Consider the following 15,629-nt stretch of genomic DNA (forward strand, 5'->3'; position numbering starts at 1 on the left):
ATCTCATAATTTCGACTTTATATCTCATTATTATGACTTTTTATCTCATTGTTTCAACTTTATATCTCAATTTCGACTTTATATCTCATTATTATGACTTTTTATCTCATTGTTTCAACTTTATATCTCAATTTCGACTTTATATCTCATTATTATTACTTTTTTATCTCATTATTTTGAATTTTCTCATTATTATGACTTTATATCTCATTATTTCAACTTTATATCTCAATTTCGACTTTTTATCTCATTATTATGATGAGATATAAAGTCATAATAATGAGATAAATATTATGACTTTTTATCTCATTATTATGACTTTTTATCTCATTAGTTTAACTTTTTATCTCATTATTTTGAATTATCTCATTATTATGACTTTTTATCTCATTATTTTGAATTATCTCATTAGTTTAACTTTTTATCTCATTATTATTATTTTATATCTCATAATTGTGACTTTTTATCTCATAATTGTGACTTTATAGCTCATAATTGTGACTTTTTATCTCATAATTGTGACTTTATATCTCATAATTGTGACTTTTTATCTCATAATTTTGACTTTATATCTCATTATTATGACTTTTTATCTCATTGTTTCAACTTTATATCTCAATTTCGACTTTATATCTCATTATTATTACTTTTTTATCTCATTATTTTGAATTTTCTCATTATTATGACTTTATATCTCATTATTTCAACTTTATATCTCAATTTCGACTTTTTATCTCATTATTATGATGAGATATAAAGTCATAATAATGAGATAAATATTATGACTTTTTATCTCATTATTATGACTTTTTATCTCATTAGTTTAACTTTTTATCTCATTATTTTGAATTATCTCATTATTATGACTTTTTATCTCATTATTTTGAATTATCTCATTATTACGACTTTTTATCTCATTATTTTAACTTTTTATCTCATAATTTCGACTTTTTAACTCATTATTATTACTTTTTATCTCATTATTTTGAATTATCTCATTATTTTGACATTATATCTCATTATTATGACTTTATATCTCATAATTTTGACTTTTTATCTCATTACTATGACTTTATTATTTTCATTTTTATTTTTTTAACTGGCGGAAATGATTATTATTATTCAATTATTCTGAATGGAAATTGAAAAAAAAACTCACCTTTAAACTTCTTTACAAAGCCTATCCAAAGTTACGACTGTAAATATTTACTATCCTGCTTTTTAGATGCCTGACTCAAAGCAGCCGGACTCAAACATAGATCATCCAAGATAGGTTGGCAAACTGTGTTAAAAAGACACACACATATCCTTATTTTGCACAGCTAAAAGATCCTTTCTGGCATAACTGAGGACGTTCTCTGCATTACTGTGGTACAACACTGCCTCTCTTCTCTGCTGTTTACATTACTTGCTGCTATTTATCATACCAAGTCACTTTAATCATCACTTGTCACTTTATCTTGTCATTATCTGCAAATACTGTCTCAATTCTCAATTCCCCCCAGTTAACTTCATCATTCATTTTGTACTGTATATACCCCCTGTTTTTATTTTTTTTATTTTTTTATGATGCCTGTCCCAAAACAAGGTGACTCATTTGATATCCTCAAGTAAAGAAAAGCCCATGGGATATCAATTTAGCATCTCAGTCCAATTTGAATTAAAGTAAAGGAAGTTCGTTCTCTGGAAAATTCCCACATAAAATACAATCTCATATTCGGTTATTTGTATTATTATTGGTATTTGACACATGGGTATCATGGAGCCTATAACATCATGTTAATCTGCTATTACTCATGAAGTTACTTCCTTTTCTATTTTTAAACTGTTTGTTACAACATTGCAAAAACAAATATATCGAGAGAGAGTGACAAAGAATGAAACAGTAAAACTTAGTATAAGTAATAATCAATTATTCCATTGTAACAACAATAATAATCTATAATGATATTATAACAACGGCAATACGCAGATGAATATAAAGAAAAGTAACTCGTATATAATACAAATCTATTCAAATATTTTTTAATCTAAATAATAGATATTTTACTGAGAATAAGTTGCTGCGTTTTGGCAATAACGTCGCCAAATTGCTGCCCAATCAAAGCGTTTGGTTTGACCTGACGTGGCAAGCGTCACAAAGTGGGCGTGGCTTCACATTGTCAACATCCCGGTGACATGTCCGCTTAACACGCATTTGTAGCGACCACATTAGTGTGAGCCCTTCTGTAAACTGTGCTCTCTTTGTACAAAGGTAGAATATTAAATATAAGCAAAGACTAATATGTACAAGGCTAAATAGGATAATGGTGCAAAGATGCTGAAGTAAACATGAGGTAGTTTTTACATTAAAAAGTGAATATGATAATTTCAATATTTTATATATTCTGCTAAAAGAATCATCACATCCTTCATTTTAGAGTTGTTGCAGGATGTGTCAAACTGGCTCAAAGTAAGTGACAAATGAAGGGTATCACACGTGAAACAAGGTTTAAAAGGAAGTCAATTTATTATCAAATAATCATAATTATGTAAATCAGTCATGAATGCAATGTGTGGATGAGTGTAGTGTTGTACAGTGTGAAGAAAATCAAACCAGTTGGTGGAGGCCTGGGAGAAAGAGAGGGGAGACACGTTAGACCACAAAACTCCAAACAGTCAGACGTCACTCAAACCAAAATGATGAAAAGATCAAAACAAGGACAAATGCTACTCCTTTCCCACAACCACCAAACAAATTCTTCCTTTTCTAAGACCTAGAAAACGAAAAGAGCCAAGAAACAATTTCATGTGGACGCCTCCCTCCATATGTGCCCGAAACAAGCACTTCAGACCTGGTGGGAAAGAAAACAACAGGTTAGGCAAACAGATAATTCCAAGTTAGGCATTTTTAACAGTCATGAATGCAATGTGTGGATGAGTGTAGGGTTGTAAAGTGTGAACAAAAGCAAACCAGTTGGTGGAGGCCTGAGAGAAAGAGAGGTGAGACAAGTCAGACTGGAAGCCACTTTTAAGCAGAGTCCTGATGGACTCAGGTGTACCCAGTTGGACTAATCGCCTTCCTGACTCAAGCCAGGAAGCCAAACAAGTGCAGACAGAGGGCGTCACAGCGTCATGACAGACACTACTATGTTTATCATTGTAACACGGGATGTTACGTCCAAGACCGCTGCATAAGCAAGTCGTGAGCTGCTGCTGTTTATTCTTGTCTGGACACTGCAGGCCATAAATATAAATCATTTATTTAACATATATTTAAAAAGAATATAAAATGTTAGACTTGAACGAAACAACATTCAGATCCAGCAGGAGAAACACAGTCTGCGTCTGTCTCTGTGGCTCAAGAGATAGATGGAGGACTTGGAGTCTGGAGGTTGTGGGTTCAAATCTTATCAGGACTCAGGACTATGAAAAAGAAAATCAAGTGTGTGGAGATTCTTTTCCAGACACTTTTTTTTTTTGAAGTGTTGGATTAAAGTTAGTTGAGTGTGTTGGCTTACTGCCTTACTACTTATAACCATTCTAATGACTTACTTAAACTATGCCGTCCTGAAGAGTGTTGGATGACTTATGATATGTTAACACCAAGAAAGAATTGATGTGGAAATTTCACTGTCTGCATCTAGGTCATTCAGGGACTGCTACAGGAAGTTTATAAGTTAGGTTGAGGGTTCTTTCTTTAATCTTCAAGGTTTTCACTCCTTATTCAATCTGGTGAATAAATCAAACGGGTCGTTGAATGTACTCGTTCGATGTAGCGGACCATCTCTTTGCTCCCTGCAGCTGATGATTCAAAGACAATGAGGGTCACACTCACCAAACAGACAAAGTTAGCGCAGTAAATGACCCATACATGCACACATTATTAGAGTTATGAGCATATGAAAGTTAATAAAATGAAGGCAAGGAAGAAGAATTTTAAAAGAACCTTTTTAACTTGTAAATGTTTCCTTTTAATTTCTGCTACTAGGAGAAGGTCTAAGGTAAAAAATGCAGCTTTAATATAAATCATTTAGCAAACAATGATGCAAGACTCTAATTAAAAGGTATAGGTTGAAAATAAATGCATTTTATTGTTTATAAATCACTTTATATAGAAAGGGCGCCCTCTGGTGGTTAGTTGTTGATCTGACTCACTGGATTATTAAACTCTGCTAATCCAACATCCCTCACCAAACAGACAAAGTTAGCGCAGTGTGACACTCATAATACTCAAGGTGTCCGGCTGCAGACGATTAAAATACCTCATTCAGTAACAGCTGCAGACAGACGACAGGCTACATGCTAATGCTAAGCCACATGCTACGCTACGTCAGATGCAATACGTAACAAAATATAACAAGGCCCTCCACTTCCTGTTGATAAATCCAGAGCTACAGATTCACAGATATAAAAAGACTGACAGCGAGTTTAGAGAAAAATGTTTCAGATTAAAAGACAAACAAACCTACATCACCTACATGGGTGTTTGTAAAAAATAAATTAAAAAAATTGTTATAAATAAATAAATAAATAAATAAAATAAAAATAAAGAGAGACAAAGAATTAAATAGTAAAACTTAGTATAAGTAATAATCAATTATTCCATTGTAACAACAATAATAATCTATAATGATATTATAACAACGGTAATACTATATTTTATATCTTTATAATACGAATCTTATTTTTAGTCTATGGTTTGAACTGACGTCACGAAGTGGGCGTGGCTTCACATTGTCAACATCCCTGTGACATAATCAGTCTCTCCAAAATGGCGACGGTGGATAACAGAGAAGGTTCGTTATTATGTTAGGCACAACAACGCCGTAATAACCATTAAGAATATCGACTTTTTGACATTGTTTTTCACACCGCTTAGTGTTTGTGAAGCGTTTTTACCTCTACGCTTTTTAAAATCTTGAATGAATTCTATTATTATGGATTGGTAGCCATTAGATGCTAGGCAGCTAATGTTAGCGTCTCAATTAATTTATATGGGATAAAGTAGCTTCTAGTTGCTTCTAATAGGCTTAATAGCTTTGACAGGTCACCTTCTGGTTTAGTTTATTTAAGTTATTTAAATTTAAGTTGTAGGAGGCCTACATGCACATCGATATTTGGGGGAAGACAATGTATACCGGTGTTATGTCGAGAAATGCATACCTGCCGAAAACAATGTATACCGGTGTTATGACGAGAAATGCATACCTGCCGAAAACAATGTATACCGGTGTTATGTCGAGAAATACATACCTGCCGAAAACAATGTATACCGGTGTTATGACGAGAAATGCATACCTGCCGAAGACAATGTATACCGGTGTTATGTCGAGAAATGCATACCTGCCGAAGACAATGTATACCGGTGTTATGTCGAGAAATGCATACCTGCCGAAAACAATGTATACCGGTGTTATGTCGAGAAATGCATACCTGCCGAAGACAATGTATACCGGTGTTATGTCGAGAAATGCATACCTGCCGAAAACAATGTATACCGGTGTTATGTCGAGAAATTACCTGCCGAAAACAATGTATACCGGTGTTATGTCGAGAAATGCATACCTGCCGAAAACAATGTGTACCGGTGTTATGACGAGAAATGCATACCTTCCGAAAACAATGTATACCGGTGTTATGTCGAGAAATGCATACCTGCCGAAAACAATGTATACCGGTGTTATGACGAGAAATGCATACCTGCCGAAAACAATGTATACCGGTGTTATGTCGAGAAATGCATGCCTGCCAAAAACAATGTATACGGCAGACACAATTTCTACACTGCCGTATATGCACATCAGAGTCAAACACTGTTTGCAGGTGACATTTATGCAAGCTTATGAAAAATGCTTCTTCACAAATACCCGGTTTTATATATAAAAAAAACCTGTTTTCTAACACTTCAGGGATGCAGTTCTTACCATAACACCGGTATATACATATACCTTTTTTTGAAGGGCTGCTGTTACTGAATTGAAAGCCTTTTGATTTTTTTCTCCATCTTTTCTTCAAAAAATGTGAACAGCGGGTCAGGATGACCCCGAGAGTGAAGAGGAGGTGTATGAGGTCGTGGACCTGACAGAATATGCCCGGAGACACCAGTGGTGGAGCCGGGTGTTTGGGAACAACTCCGGGCCGATTGCTGAGAAGTATTCCGTGGCCACGCAGATCATGATGGGAGGGGTGACTGGATGGTAAGGCACTGACATCTGAATCAAGACAAGACAACAATAATGATCTTATAGGTGACCTTCTGAATCACAATTAAGTTTTCCCTAGGGCCCCATTAGACTCTAGTATCACCACTGCTCATGGATCATAAAAAAGTATCCGGACAAACACTGTGGAAACCACAAACACATGTGATTGTACTATTTCGTCTAACTTTTATGTCTCCATTAATATCCCTGTGTTCTCTCTAGGTGTGCTGGTTACCTTTTCCAGCGAGTTGGGAAGATAGCTGCTACCGCTGTTGGAGGAGGTTTTCTTCTTTTACAGGCAAGTGCACCTTTTGAGCTTCATAAACCCTCTGTACTCACACTTGAACTACATCTTCATTTTTGGAGAAGCCCTCCTTGCTAACAGAAGACAGACATAGCATTTTGATTTTTTTGTGCAGAAGTTTGTTTTTTGTTTTGCACACCGCTCTATATGATGTCAATAAAGCACAGATTGTGTGTCAGTGGGACGTGTCGTAAACCGCCAGATGGTGCGATATAGCACAGAGCAACTCGGCTGATAAGACGAAACGAGAGGTCAGGAGCACAGGAGGAGAGCAATGAGGTCAGAGAGCAGCTACCTTCTAATCGTGCATTTTTTTCTTCTCCCTCAGATCGCCAATCACAGCGGCTACGTGCAGGTGGATTGGAAGAAGGTGGAGAAAGACGTGAACAAAGCCAAGAAGCACCTGAAGAAGAAAGCAAACAAAGCAGCCCCTGAAATAAACACATTCATTGAGGAGGTAAAGGTACCTGTAACAAAGCTTGCTCTTTGCTTTTTTTGCTTTCCTTCAATGCACTCTGGTTAATAAGCACCCTGCACTCGACAGACTTTTAATCAACTTGCTTGTTTTGGTTGGGGTTTTATTCTGTCATCTGCAAACCTGCAACGCCCTCTAGTGTTCTGTAAGCAATACTACAGCTGCTCACTGTGACACAGCAAGTTTAAAGGAGAATTCTGGATTTGTTCATTGATACTACTCAAACTAACTAAGACATACCCAAGACCAGAGAGTGCTCCGAGACGAGTTTGCAGCCGTAACCGGGGATGGGATAAGATGTAGGAAGAGGGATAGGGAGCAAGCGGGTGGGGGAGGCAAGCCGTCCATCAACAATCTGGGGGGGGTTGTTCTGGCAGGCCGTCAACCAACGATCTCGAGGAGCCTAAGAGAGCTCAAGAGCTCCCAGGAAAGTAGGTGGTTAGTGACTGAGATTTACAGATAGATACATGCAGTAATATGATGTTCTGTATATGCACAGAGAGAGAGAGAGCGAGATAGGAGCTCAAGGTGCCAATTCCCCCGGTAGTCTAAGCCTATAGCAGCATAACTAAGAGCTGGTCTACACCAGCACCAGCCGGTGGAGAAAGTCACACAGCTTATTAGCTACCACTTTCTCCAGGATCCAGAATTGAAGGGATTTGTCCTTTTAGAAAGGGCCGTGTTCCTTTTAAACTCAGTAATGAGATCGGTCTTGAGAGACCAAGACTGATTTTCGAGTACTACACCACTGATTGGTACTACAAGATGAAGAATGCTCCCATAGATTGCTTTGCCAACAAGATTACAGCAGACCCTCTGGACCCCCTTCAGTCTGAGTGTGAACTCTTAACTTCAGGGCGCAGGCAAGAGATGTCACATCCTAAGCTCTGAACACACAGTATGAACGTGACACTCTGAACACCTCATGCTGTTGTTATCCCCATCTTTAAGACAGGAGATCCAACTGATGTAGTTAACTATAGATCCATCAGTATTTTGCCAATAGTATCCAAGATCGCTGAGAAAGTAGTTTCAGAACAATTAACTGACTTCTTAAACTCAGGACAAACCTCGCTTCATCCCATGCAATTTGGCTTTAGGAAAAAATATTCTACTGAAATGGCTGCTGCAACGAGGAGGCAATGCACACGAGTTGGAGATAGGACTTCATCTTTTGTTGACTGCTGTGTTGGTGTCCCTCAAGGCTCAATCCTAGGACCTCTTTTATTCAGTATGTCAATGATCTGCCACTTGTATGCCCAGAAGTTGAAATCCAGATGTATGCAGATGACACTGTCATTTACACACATGGTAAAAACAGGGAAGAAGTTGCAAGCAAATTAATGTCAGCAATGTGCCTCACACTTAATGTGAGCAAAAGAGCTTGCATGTATTTTTATATACATTATATACATATAAGGAAAAATGGATTTCAACCAGATATCAGTGTAAACGGTGAAAGGATACAGACAGTCTCACATTATAAATACCTAGGAATCCTAATAGACTCGCAACTGTCTTTTAAGAAACACGTGGAACAACTATGTAACACTATAACATTTAACCTAAGGAACTTCAGGTTTATCCAAAACCAGTTACCCATTCATGCAGCAAAGCTATATGTGCACTCAATGATGTTCTCACGCATGTCATATTGTATCACAAGCTGGTCGCAAGCAGGTAAAACAACACTCGCCCCTCTCCAAACCCTGTACAAGCAAATACTCAAGGCACTGGACAAAAAGCCAACAAGTTACCACTACTGTAACATCATTCAGAGGTATAACCTCCTAACCTTTGACAATGTTGTGGGTCTTGCTGATGCTTGTCGAGTGTATAAAGTTATTAATGGTCTGGCTCCTTCCCCACTAAAAGAGTTCATATCACCGCGTGCAGATGGAGGAAGAACAACTAGGTGTGCCAACAGATTGTGTTATACAGCACAGATCCTCTGAGTTTGGCAAATCAGCCGTCTCTATTAGAGCGACACACTTTTGGAACTCCATACCGGCTAAAATCAGAGAGTGATGTAGCTTTGAATTTAAATTCAAAATCAAATCATGGCTCAATCATGTCCTCATCACACAAACACTTTTTCATGAACTATGTTTGACTATGTTTCACACTCACCCAAACCCCTCTGACAAAATCCTTTGTGTTACCTTGAGGACGGCAGAAGATGCTGTGTTTGTTTTGCGTCACCCGGAGGTCCTGTTTCAGGCGGGGTAGAGAGAACAGCTGGTTAATATTCATCATTTAAACTTCAAAATATGTGAAATTAAGTCCAGGCTTCAAATCCAAGAATTCTGCTTTAAGAGCGCCTTTTCACAGTTTTTCTTGCTACTCTTCAAACTAGTGAACAGAGAGTTGTGTTTTGAAGATCTCACCCACTCTCTCTTCCCTCCCGTGCAGGCTACAGACTTCATTAAAAGAAACATCGTCCTCTCCAGCGGCTTCGTCGGCGGCTTCTTCCTGGGTTTGGCCTCCTAAAGCCGCGGCACACACTCCACTCACTTACTTTGAACTACATGGGTCACTTCCCTCTACATGGGACCTCTCAGCTCCACTTTTTTTCTGCACATTACCAGGGAGTGTGGGGGGGGGGGAGGGGGTTACTTTGAACATTATCGCATGATCTGTTGTGACAGTGGCATTTACTGTGTTCCATCTACTCCCTGGTGTCAATCAATACATGCTAAAGGGTTCCCGAGGTGAGATATGTTTTGGGTGCTTGGACTGAACTGTGAAGACTTTCTGGAAGTTGGCACGTATGGGCGCTGCTTTTGTAAATACAGCTGTAAATACCCACACATAAAAAAAAAACAACAATCTAACATAAAGAAGAGGGAGGGCACCAGAGTGGGACCCCGAATCGGTCGGGCCCTCGTTTATAAAATACATATCATGAGATTTAATCTAAATGTTCCATCTGTGAATAACCTCTATTCTACATAATCCCTTGCTCCGGGGAGCATCTGCTGCACCTTAATTACCCCCATCGAGAGCTGGACACCAAGAGACGCCGAGTTATATCCTCATATTAACCATCTAGTGTCCACTGAAGTTGATCACAAGTTGCTTATTATTTTTATTTTTTTTGCCTTTTGTTACCGATGCAATATGTTACGTTTTTATTCAGGGTTGAAAGTGCTTGTTATGTCTTTAACTGGCAGATTGTGTGCTCATATTTCCTCATTGTAATGTTGTTAATAGAGCTGTATGAAGCAGTTCAGTGTCTCTTTCAAAATAAAGCTTCCTGATATGTTTTGAATTATTTTGTCATGTTTTTCTTTTTCTGGGGCGCTTGGTTACTAATGTGAAACAAATCTAGTTTGTCCCTTTAGACACACCGTAGATAGCCCTCCTCAGCGTCACAATGATAAAAAAAAAAACGACACTGCTGCGTCTTTGAACATCTCATTTCTCTTAAACAAACTCTCAGACCGCTCAGCTGACGAGTACAAAGTAACACCCACCTCATGACATCACACATCGACCTTTGTTACCGTTCACTTTGAGATGTTTGGGTTCCTTTTCCTGTGGTTCCTTCAAACTACCAGAAAGGTCCTTACTTAATTTCAAAATAAAAGCACGGTTGAATTCAAAAAGCAAAGTACAAAAATCTGTTTAAGACGGAGCAAAAGGCAGTATGGAGGATGAGGGCAACTGGAAAAATAAAATGTTGTGTTTCCCACTTTTTTTTCAGAATTCTGAGATTAAAGTCAGAATCCAAAAAAATGTTTCTCAGTGGCCCTCATCCTCTTCCGTAGTCAGAGTAAAAGCCAAACACCAAGCCAAGCTGTTCACCCAACTCTACAAACTCATCCACTCACTTATTTCTCCATCATGCCAGATTTAAAACATCCAAATATTCACAGCTCCTGAATTCCTTCATTTAGTTTCTCTCTCTCGTTGATCGTTGGATTAGTAAGCAGCCCAGCGACTCATAAGATATGCACCAATCACAACCCTGAATTCTTTGTGAAATTGTGCTTTTATTTACAACTATAAAAGAGAGTAAAATATAGAACAGCTGGAGAAGAATATTTACAAAGACAAGTATTTACAACGAGGGGGAATCCTGAGCATGTTGCGGCAGAATAATGAGCATCATGGTCGCAGGATTACTGAAGTAGAAATGCTGGAAGATGTGACTCTACTACACTTGATCAAAGGAAATATAACTTCCAAGCCATGTCATGAAAAAAGAAACGTTAAAAAAAAAAAATTAATCTGCGTAAAAATTGTCTTTCCGTGCCTTTAAATGGGCATTTTAAGGAGGGCGCACTCCGTCAGCAGCGTCAGCGTGGTGATCATGTACTTGCTGTTGGCGATCTGAAACAAAAGGAAACAAGCGTAAGTCAAACTTTTATACTTTTCCTTACTTCGCATAAGAAAGAGCTGTTTGCGTCAGACGTCGCACCTTGATCCTGCCGCTGGATTTCGCCGATCCCAGAGCGGTGGCGACCTGATCCAGGCTCCCCGCCGACAGATCCGTCCTGAAGTGTCTGTAAAAGTGGCTCTTCAGGTCCTGCATGAACCTCATCACCTCCTCTATATCGATACTGTCCTCCTCCTCCTCTTCTTCTTTGTTGCTCCCGTCGTGTCGCTCCTTCCTCACGCTGCTCCACAGCTGCCAGGCGTCCGGCCCGTTGACCGTGTATGTGACCTTCAGCGGAGAAGCGGCGGGGACAGTCCACATCATTTTCAGGTGCTTGATGGCGGACTCTGTGTGGCAGTTAGTCCACAAAGCTACCAGCCACTGGAGGCTCGTGTGGCTGATTTCCAACGGGCCGAAACAGCAGTCGAAGGTCAGCTGGAACCAAGATTTAACCAAAGAGGTGAGGCCGTCGGCCCCGCTGCTGCAGAAGAGCGGCATGCAGGTGAAGTCTTTAGGGAGCGAGCGCAGGTAGTCGGGGCTGCCGTTGATGCAGGTCAGCCAGCCGCTCCATACTGCCCTCGGGGGCTCGTCCTTTACGGCGAACAGAGGCTTCGAGTAGATCTGAGGAGGGAGAGGAAACAAGGCAGACTTAAGATTAAGGACCCTAAGTCTCTAACTAGACTCTTCTCCTCTGTCGCCGCCTCCCCCCGGTCCCTGTGCACCTTTAAGAAAAAGCTAAAGACCCAGCTCTTTCATGAACACCTACCGATGTGGGACACCTACCGATGTGGGACACCTACCGATGTGGGACTGTTGGTGCCGATACTGATACCAGGAAGATGCTGTGTTTACCTGTACGAGCACAGTCTCAGCGTCATCATCCGCCTCTGACATCCCCTGCACCACACCGAAGGAGACTCTGAAACTTCCATGCGTTCCCTCCACCTCCACCGCCAGCCCCCGCTGCTTCTCCGCGGCGATAAACGCCGAGAGCTGCCGGGAGTAGCTCTTGAGCTGCGTGTGTCTGAACTGATAGAGCGGGGTGACGTAGGACAGCTGCCACTCTTTCTTCACCAGCAAGCTCAGCTGCTCCGGGTTCACCTTCTCCTAGGACAGGGAAAGACGACGAGGCAGAACGTGACCTATCTGGGATCAGTTTAGCAGAAGAGAAAATGACGTCCCGATTCGACTCACAGTGATATCAAGTGACTTCGGAGCCTTTCTGCTGGTGTTGAGTCTGCGCGCTGTCAAAGCCGGAGTCAAAACGAGCCGTGACGCTGCACCTAAGCAGCTGCGGATTGACTGCCTGTAGCTCTTACTTTTGCTCCTCCTCTGAACTCGAACGCTGTTGAGGGGAGTCCTTGTGACACTGACAAACAAACAGAATCCATCACATGAGCATGCTGTGCTGTTGTGGTTTTATGTCATTTTGCATACATGTGACGCAGCAACCTGCAAAGGGACTACAGATGGAAACGAGCCACAATCTGCCATATTTACATGTTTTAAGTGCGTTAATGTGCACTGTCACTATTTCAAATAATAAATAAAGTTTCTCGGATTACAAAACTAACTAAAACTAAGCATTTTACAAAATAAAAACAACGAATTATAAATTAAATCTAATGGAAATTCCCAAACTATCACAACCTTGTAACAGAAGCAATAAGGAAAATGTTAAAGTGAGCATACACAGCGTAAACCTTCATAATTCTGCATGTTTACTCTTATGATATGACATGAAATACAGTTATAAATATAGCCTGTAATTACAAAACCAATAACAAAGGTGTGTCTTTCCTTCAGCTGTTTTATTGTGAAAGGTTAAGACATTAAAAGCATAAACTGGGACATTTCGTGTGGTACATTGTATTTTTTTGTTAATGGATGATTGCCGAATTAAACATCGAAAGCCAAAGATACCTAAAATGTCTTTACAAACATTTTTCAAAGTACGGTTATTAAAAGAGAAGCGAAACAACTTTAAATTACACGATTTTCAAACGACATTTCGTACAGCCTCTTCGTACTGACTTGAACGCGTACTTTTGGAGGCAGTGCAGCCATAACATACTTTTTTGCTAATTGTCCCGTTGCTGCTGTCGTGAACGAAACCATAACTCAAGAAAATACAGTTATAAATATCGAAATAGTCGAGGATTTTAAGTTTTACCTGGTACAATGTCGCTCCATGTTTGGCGTGTCGGCCGCAGCAGCACAAAAACCGGAAACAAATTTGAACATCGCGCTTTCCCAGCAGTCTGCGCGCTTAGAAACAGCCAATCAGAGCGACCCAAACAGGAAGTGGACTCTGAGATGTTTTTAACGATTATTTTTTTTGTTCACAGAAAAACAATTACTACGAATCTTTAATCTGTACATAATAAAATAAAGAAAGTAATGTAAATTATAAGATGAAAAAAACATTAAATCACTATTAAATAGACTGCACTTATCTACTATATTTCCTACTATGGAGCAGGAAACATGAAATAATTAAATAAATAATGTGTTTTTACATAGAATGAATGAACATTTTAAATAATTATTTAAACATTATTTAATTATTTATGTATTTCATAAATTATTTATCTAGTTATTTATCTATTACCAATTTTAAATAATTAATGACACATTTAAATAATTATTTAATTATTTAATAACACGTGCATTTGATTAATTAAATAATTATATATTTATTTATATATTTATTGATTTATTTCCAATATTAAATAATTGATGACACATTTAATGATTTAATTAATTATATATTTATATATTTCATTTTGGCACTTTTAGTCCTCCATATCCTACCACTATTCAATCATTTATTGAAAAGAGGATAATTCAAGCTGCATGAATTGCTCATTCATCCACACCCCTTAAACCAACCATGAGGTTCAATAAGAATGCTAAAATTGAATGTACTTGATTAAATGAGCAGATACTGTTGCATATCATTTGATATTACAATATTTACCATACTGTGTGTTCTCTGTTGTGGGATCAATAAAGCTTTATCTCATCTTATCTCATATGTTGTGATTGTGTAGCTGTATTTCTGACATTTTGGAAACTTCAGAGGCATTGTGCAGTGTTTTAATGTGAAGGCTAAAGTATGGGTTTGTCAAGTGGCCAAAAAAACCCTGTGTATTTGTGTCGAGGCATGCGCATGTTTCATGAGCTACAAGATTCACCAACACCATCCCCTCCCTGTTACCATGGAAACTGTGCTCTTTTCTTTTTTGTCCCCACGTATGTTGCTTCCCCGCTTTTCCCCCTCTATTCTTTCTGTCCTTTTCAAAGAGTAAATCATCCCTTATTTCTCATATCTAATCTTCCTTTTCCCCCTCTTGCTTGTCATTGTTCTCAGCCCTGAGGTAAACATTTGTGCATACGAGTGTGTGTTTCGCACACACCTGTGAATTGAATGGAGGGGCTGCTCAATGGCACATACACTGCCATACATATACAGTATGATGACCACATCGACAGCCAATCAGCTTGTGGGTAGCTGCTGGTGGGGCTTCAACCAATGGGTGAAGCTTGCAGATGATGTGTGAGCAGAAGGGATGGTGCACCATGGAAACTGCGGAGGTGAGCCGTACGAGCACAGCGCACTCTAGTGGCACCAGATGTCTCTGTTTATTCCTGTGTGCATGGAGGAGTTCACCATTCTGATCCGGGGAACTTTTATTGCCTTGAGGCACTTCATCTACAGTTCTTCCAGCTCAGTTTTGGTTAGCTCTCTTATGGGCGGGCGAGGGCGAGAGAGAGAGAGAGAGAGAGAGAGAAAGAAATTAGTCCAAAATTGACTCTTTAAAAAAACAAATCTGTTGTCTGTTTAAACCTGGGATACTAAAAGTATAAAGTTTTAATTTAAAGAACATTTTGCCAGGTTAAAAAAAAATCTTTTTTTTTGCACTTTTGTGAGATATTTTTTTGTTTACAGGAGGAGAATTCTCCTCAACTTCTCAAAAACAGGCCGCGAAAGACATATGAGGCGTCCCGCTGACTCGTGTGGAATAAGGCTTAGAGGAAATGAAAATAAAGCAATATTTTGTACAGTATATATTCATTTATGACGCTATACTGTCAGACAGTGTTTGTGTACAATTGTGGAATTGGTGCTGTGGTGTAGTCATTTTTATTTCCTAGGATGGTGAAGGGACGGCCCTCCCATAACCCTGCTCTGTCTTCGAGTATGCACTGACTTAATATGCGAGAGCAGTCTTACAAGTCATGGTTTATAACATGGGCTGTTTACCCTTTTGGACAAGCCAT

General features: G+C 39.1%; 2 protein-coding genes across 3 annotated transcripts; one reads left to right on the plus strand and one right to left on the minus strand.

Moving 5' to 3' along the window:
* The first annotated feature begins 4,705 nt into the window (after positions 1-4,705).
* On the plus strand, positions 4,706-10,235 carry LOC109995111 (FUN14 domain-containing protein 1). Of its 2 annotated transcripts, none has more exons than XM_020648717.3 (5): positions 4,706-4,778; positions 6,011-6,179; positions 6,408-6,483; positions 6,818-6,952; positions 9,377-10,235. In XM_020648717.3, exons 1-5 carry the CDS (start codon positions 4,754-4,756, stop codon positions 9,452-9,454), a joined length of 483 nt encoding a protein of 160 aa, XP_020504373.2. In that variant the 5' UTR covers positions 4,706-4,753; the 3' UTR covers positions 9,455-10,235. The 2 variants fall into 2 exon arrangements, with proteins under 2 accessions (XP_020504373.2, XP_020504374.2); XM_020648718.3 differs by having other exon boundaries at positions 6,818-6,946.
* Positions 10,236-10,939: 704 nt separating this feature from the next.
* Positions 10,940-13,621, minus strand: cenpl (centromere protein L). Its single transcript, XM_020648716.3, has 5 exons — positions 13,519-13,621; positions 12,540-12,714; positions 12,198-12,452; positions 11,388-11,966; positions 10,940-11,299 (listed from the first exon to the last, which is right to left on the minus strand). The coding sequence occupies exons 1-5, from the start codon at positions 13,587-13,589 to the stop codon at positions 11,225-11,227; spliced, it is 1,155 nt and encodes a 384-aa protein (XP_020504372.3). The 5' UTR covers positions 13,590-13,621; the 3' UTR covers positions 10,940-11,224.
* Positions 13,622-15,629: the final 2,008 nt, after the last annotated feature.

This window comes from Labrus bergylta, chromosome 24, assembly GCF_963930695.1.
Source record: "Labrus bergylta chromosome 24, fLabBer1.1, whole genome shotgun sequence".
Lineage (NCBI taxonomy): Eukaryota > Metazoa > Chordata > Actinopteri > Labriformes > Labridae > Labrus > Labrus bergylta.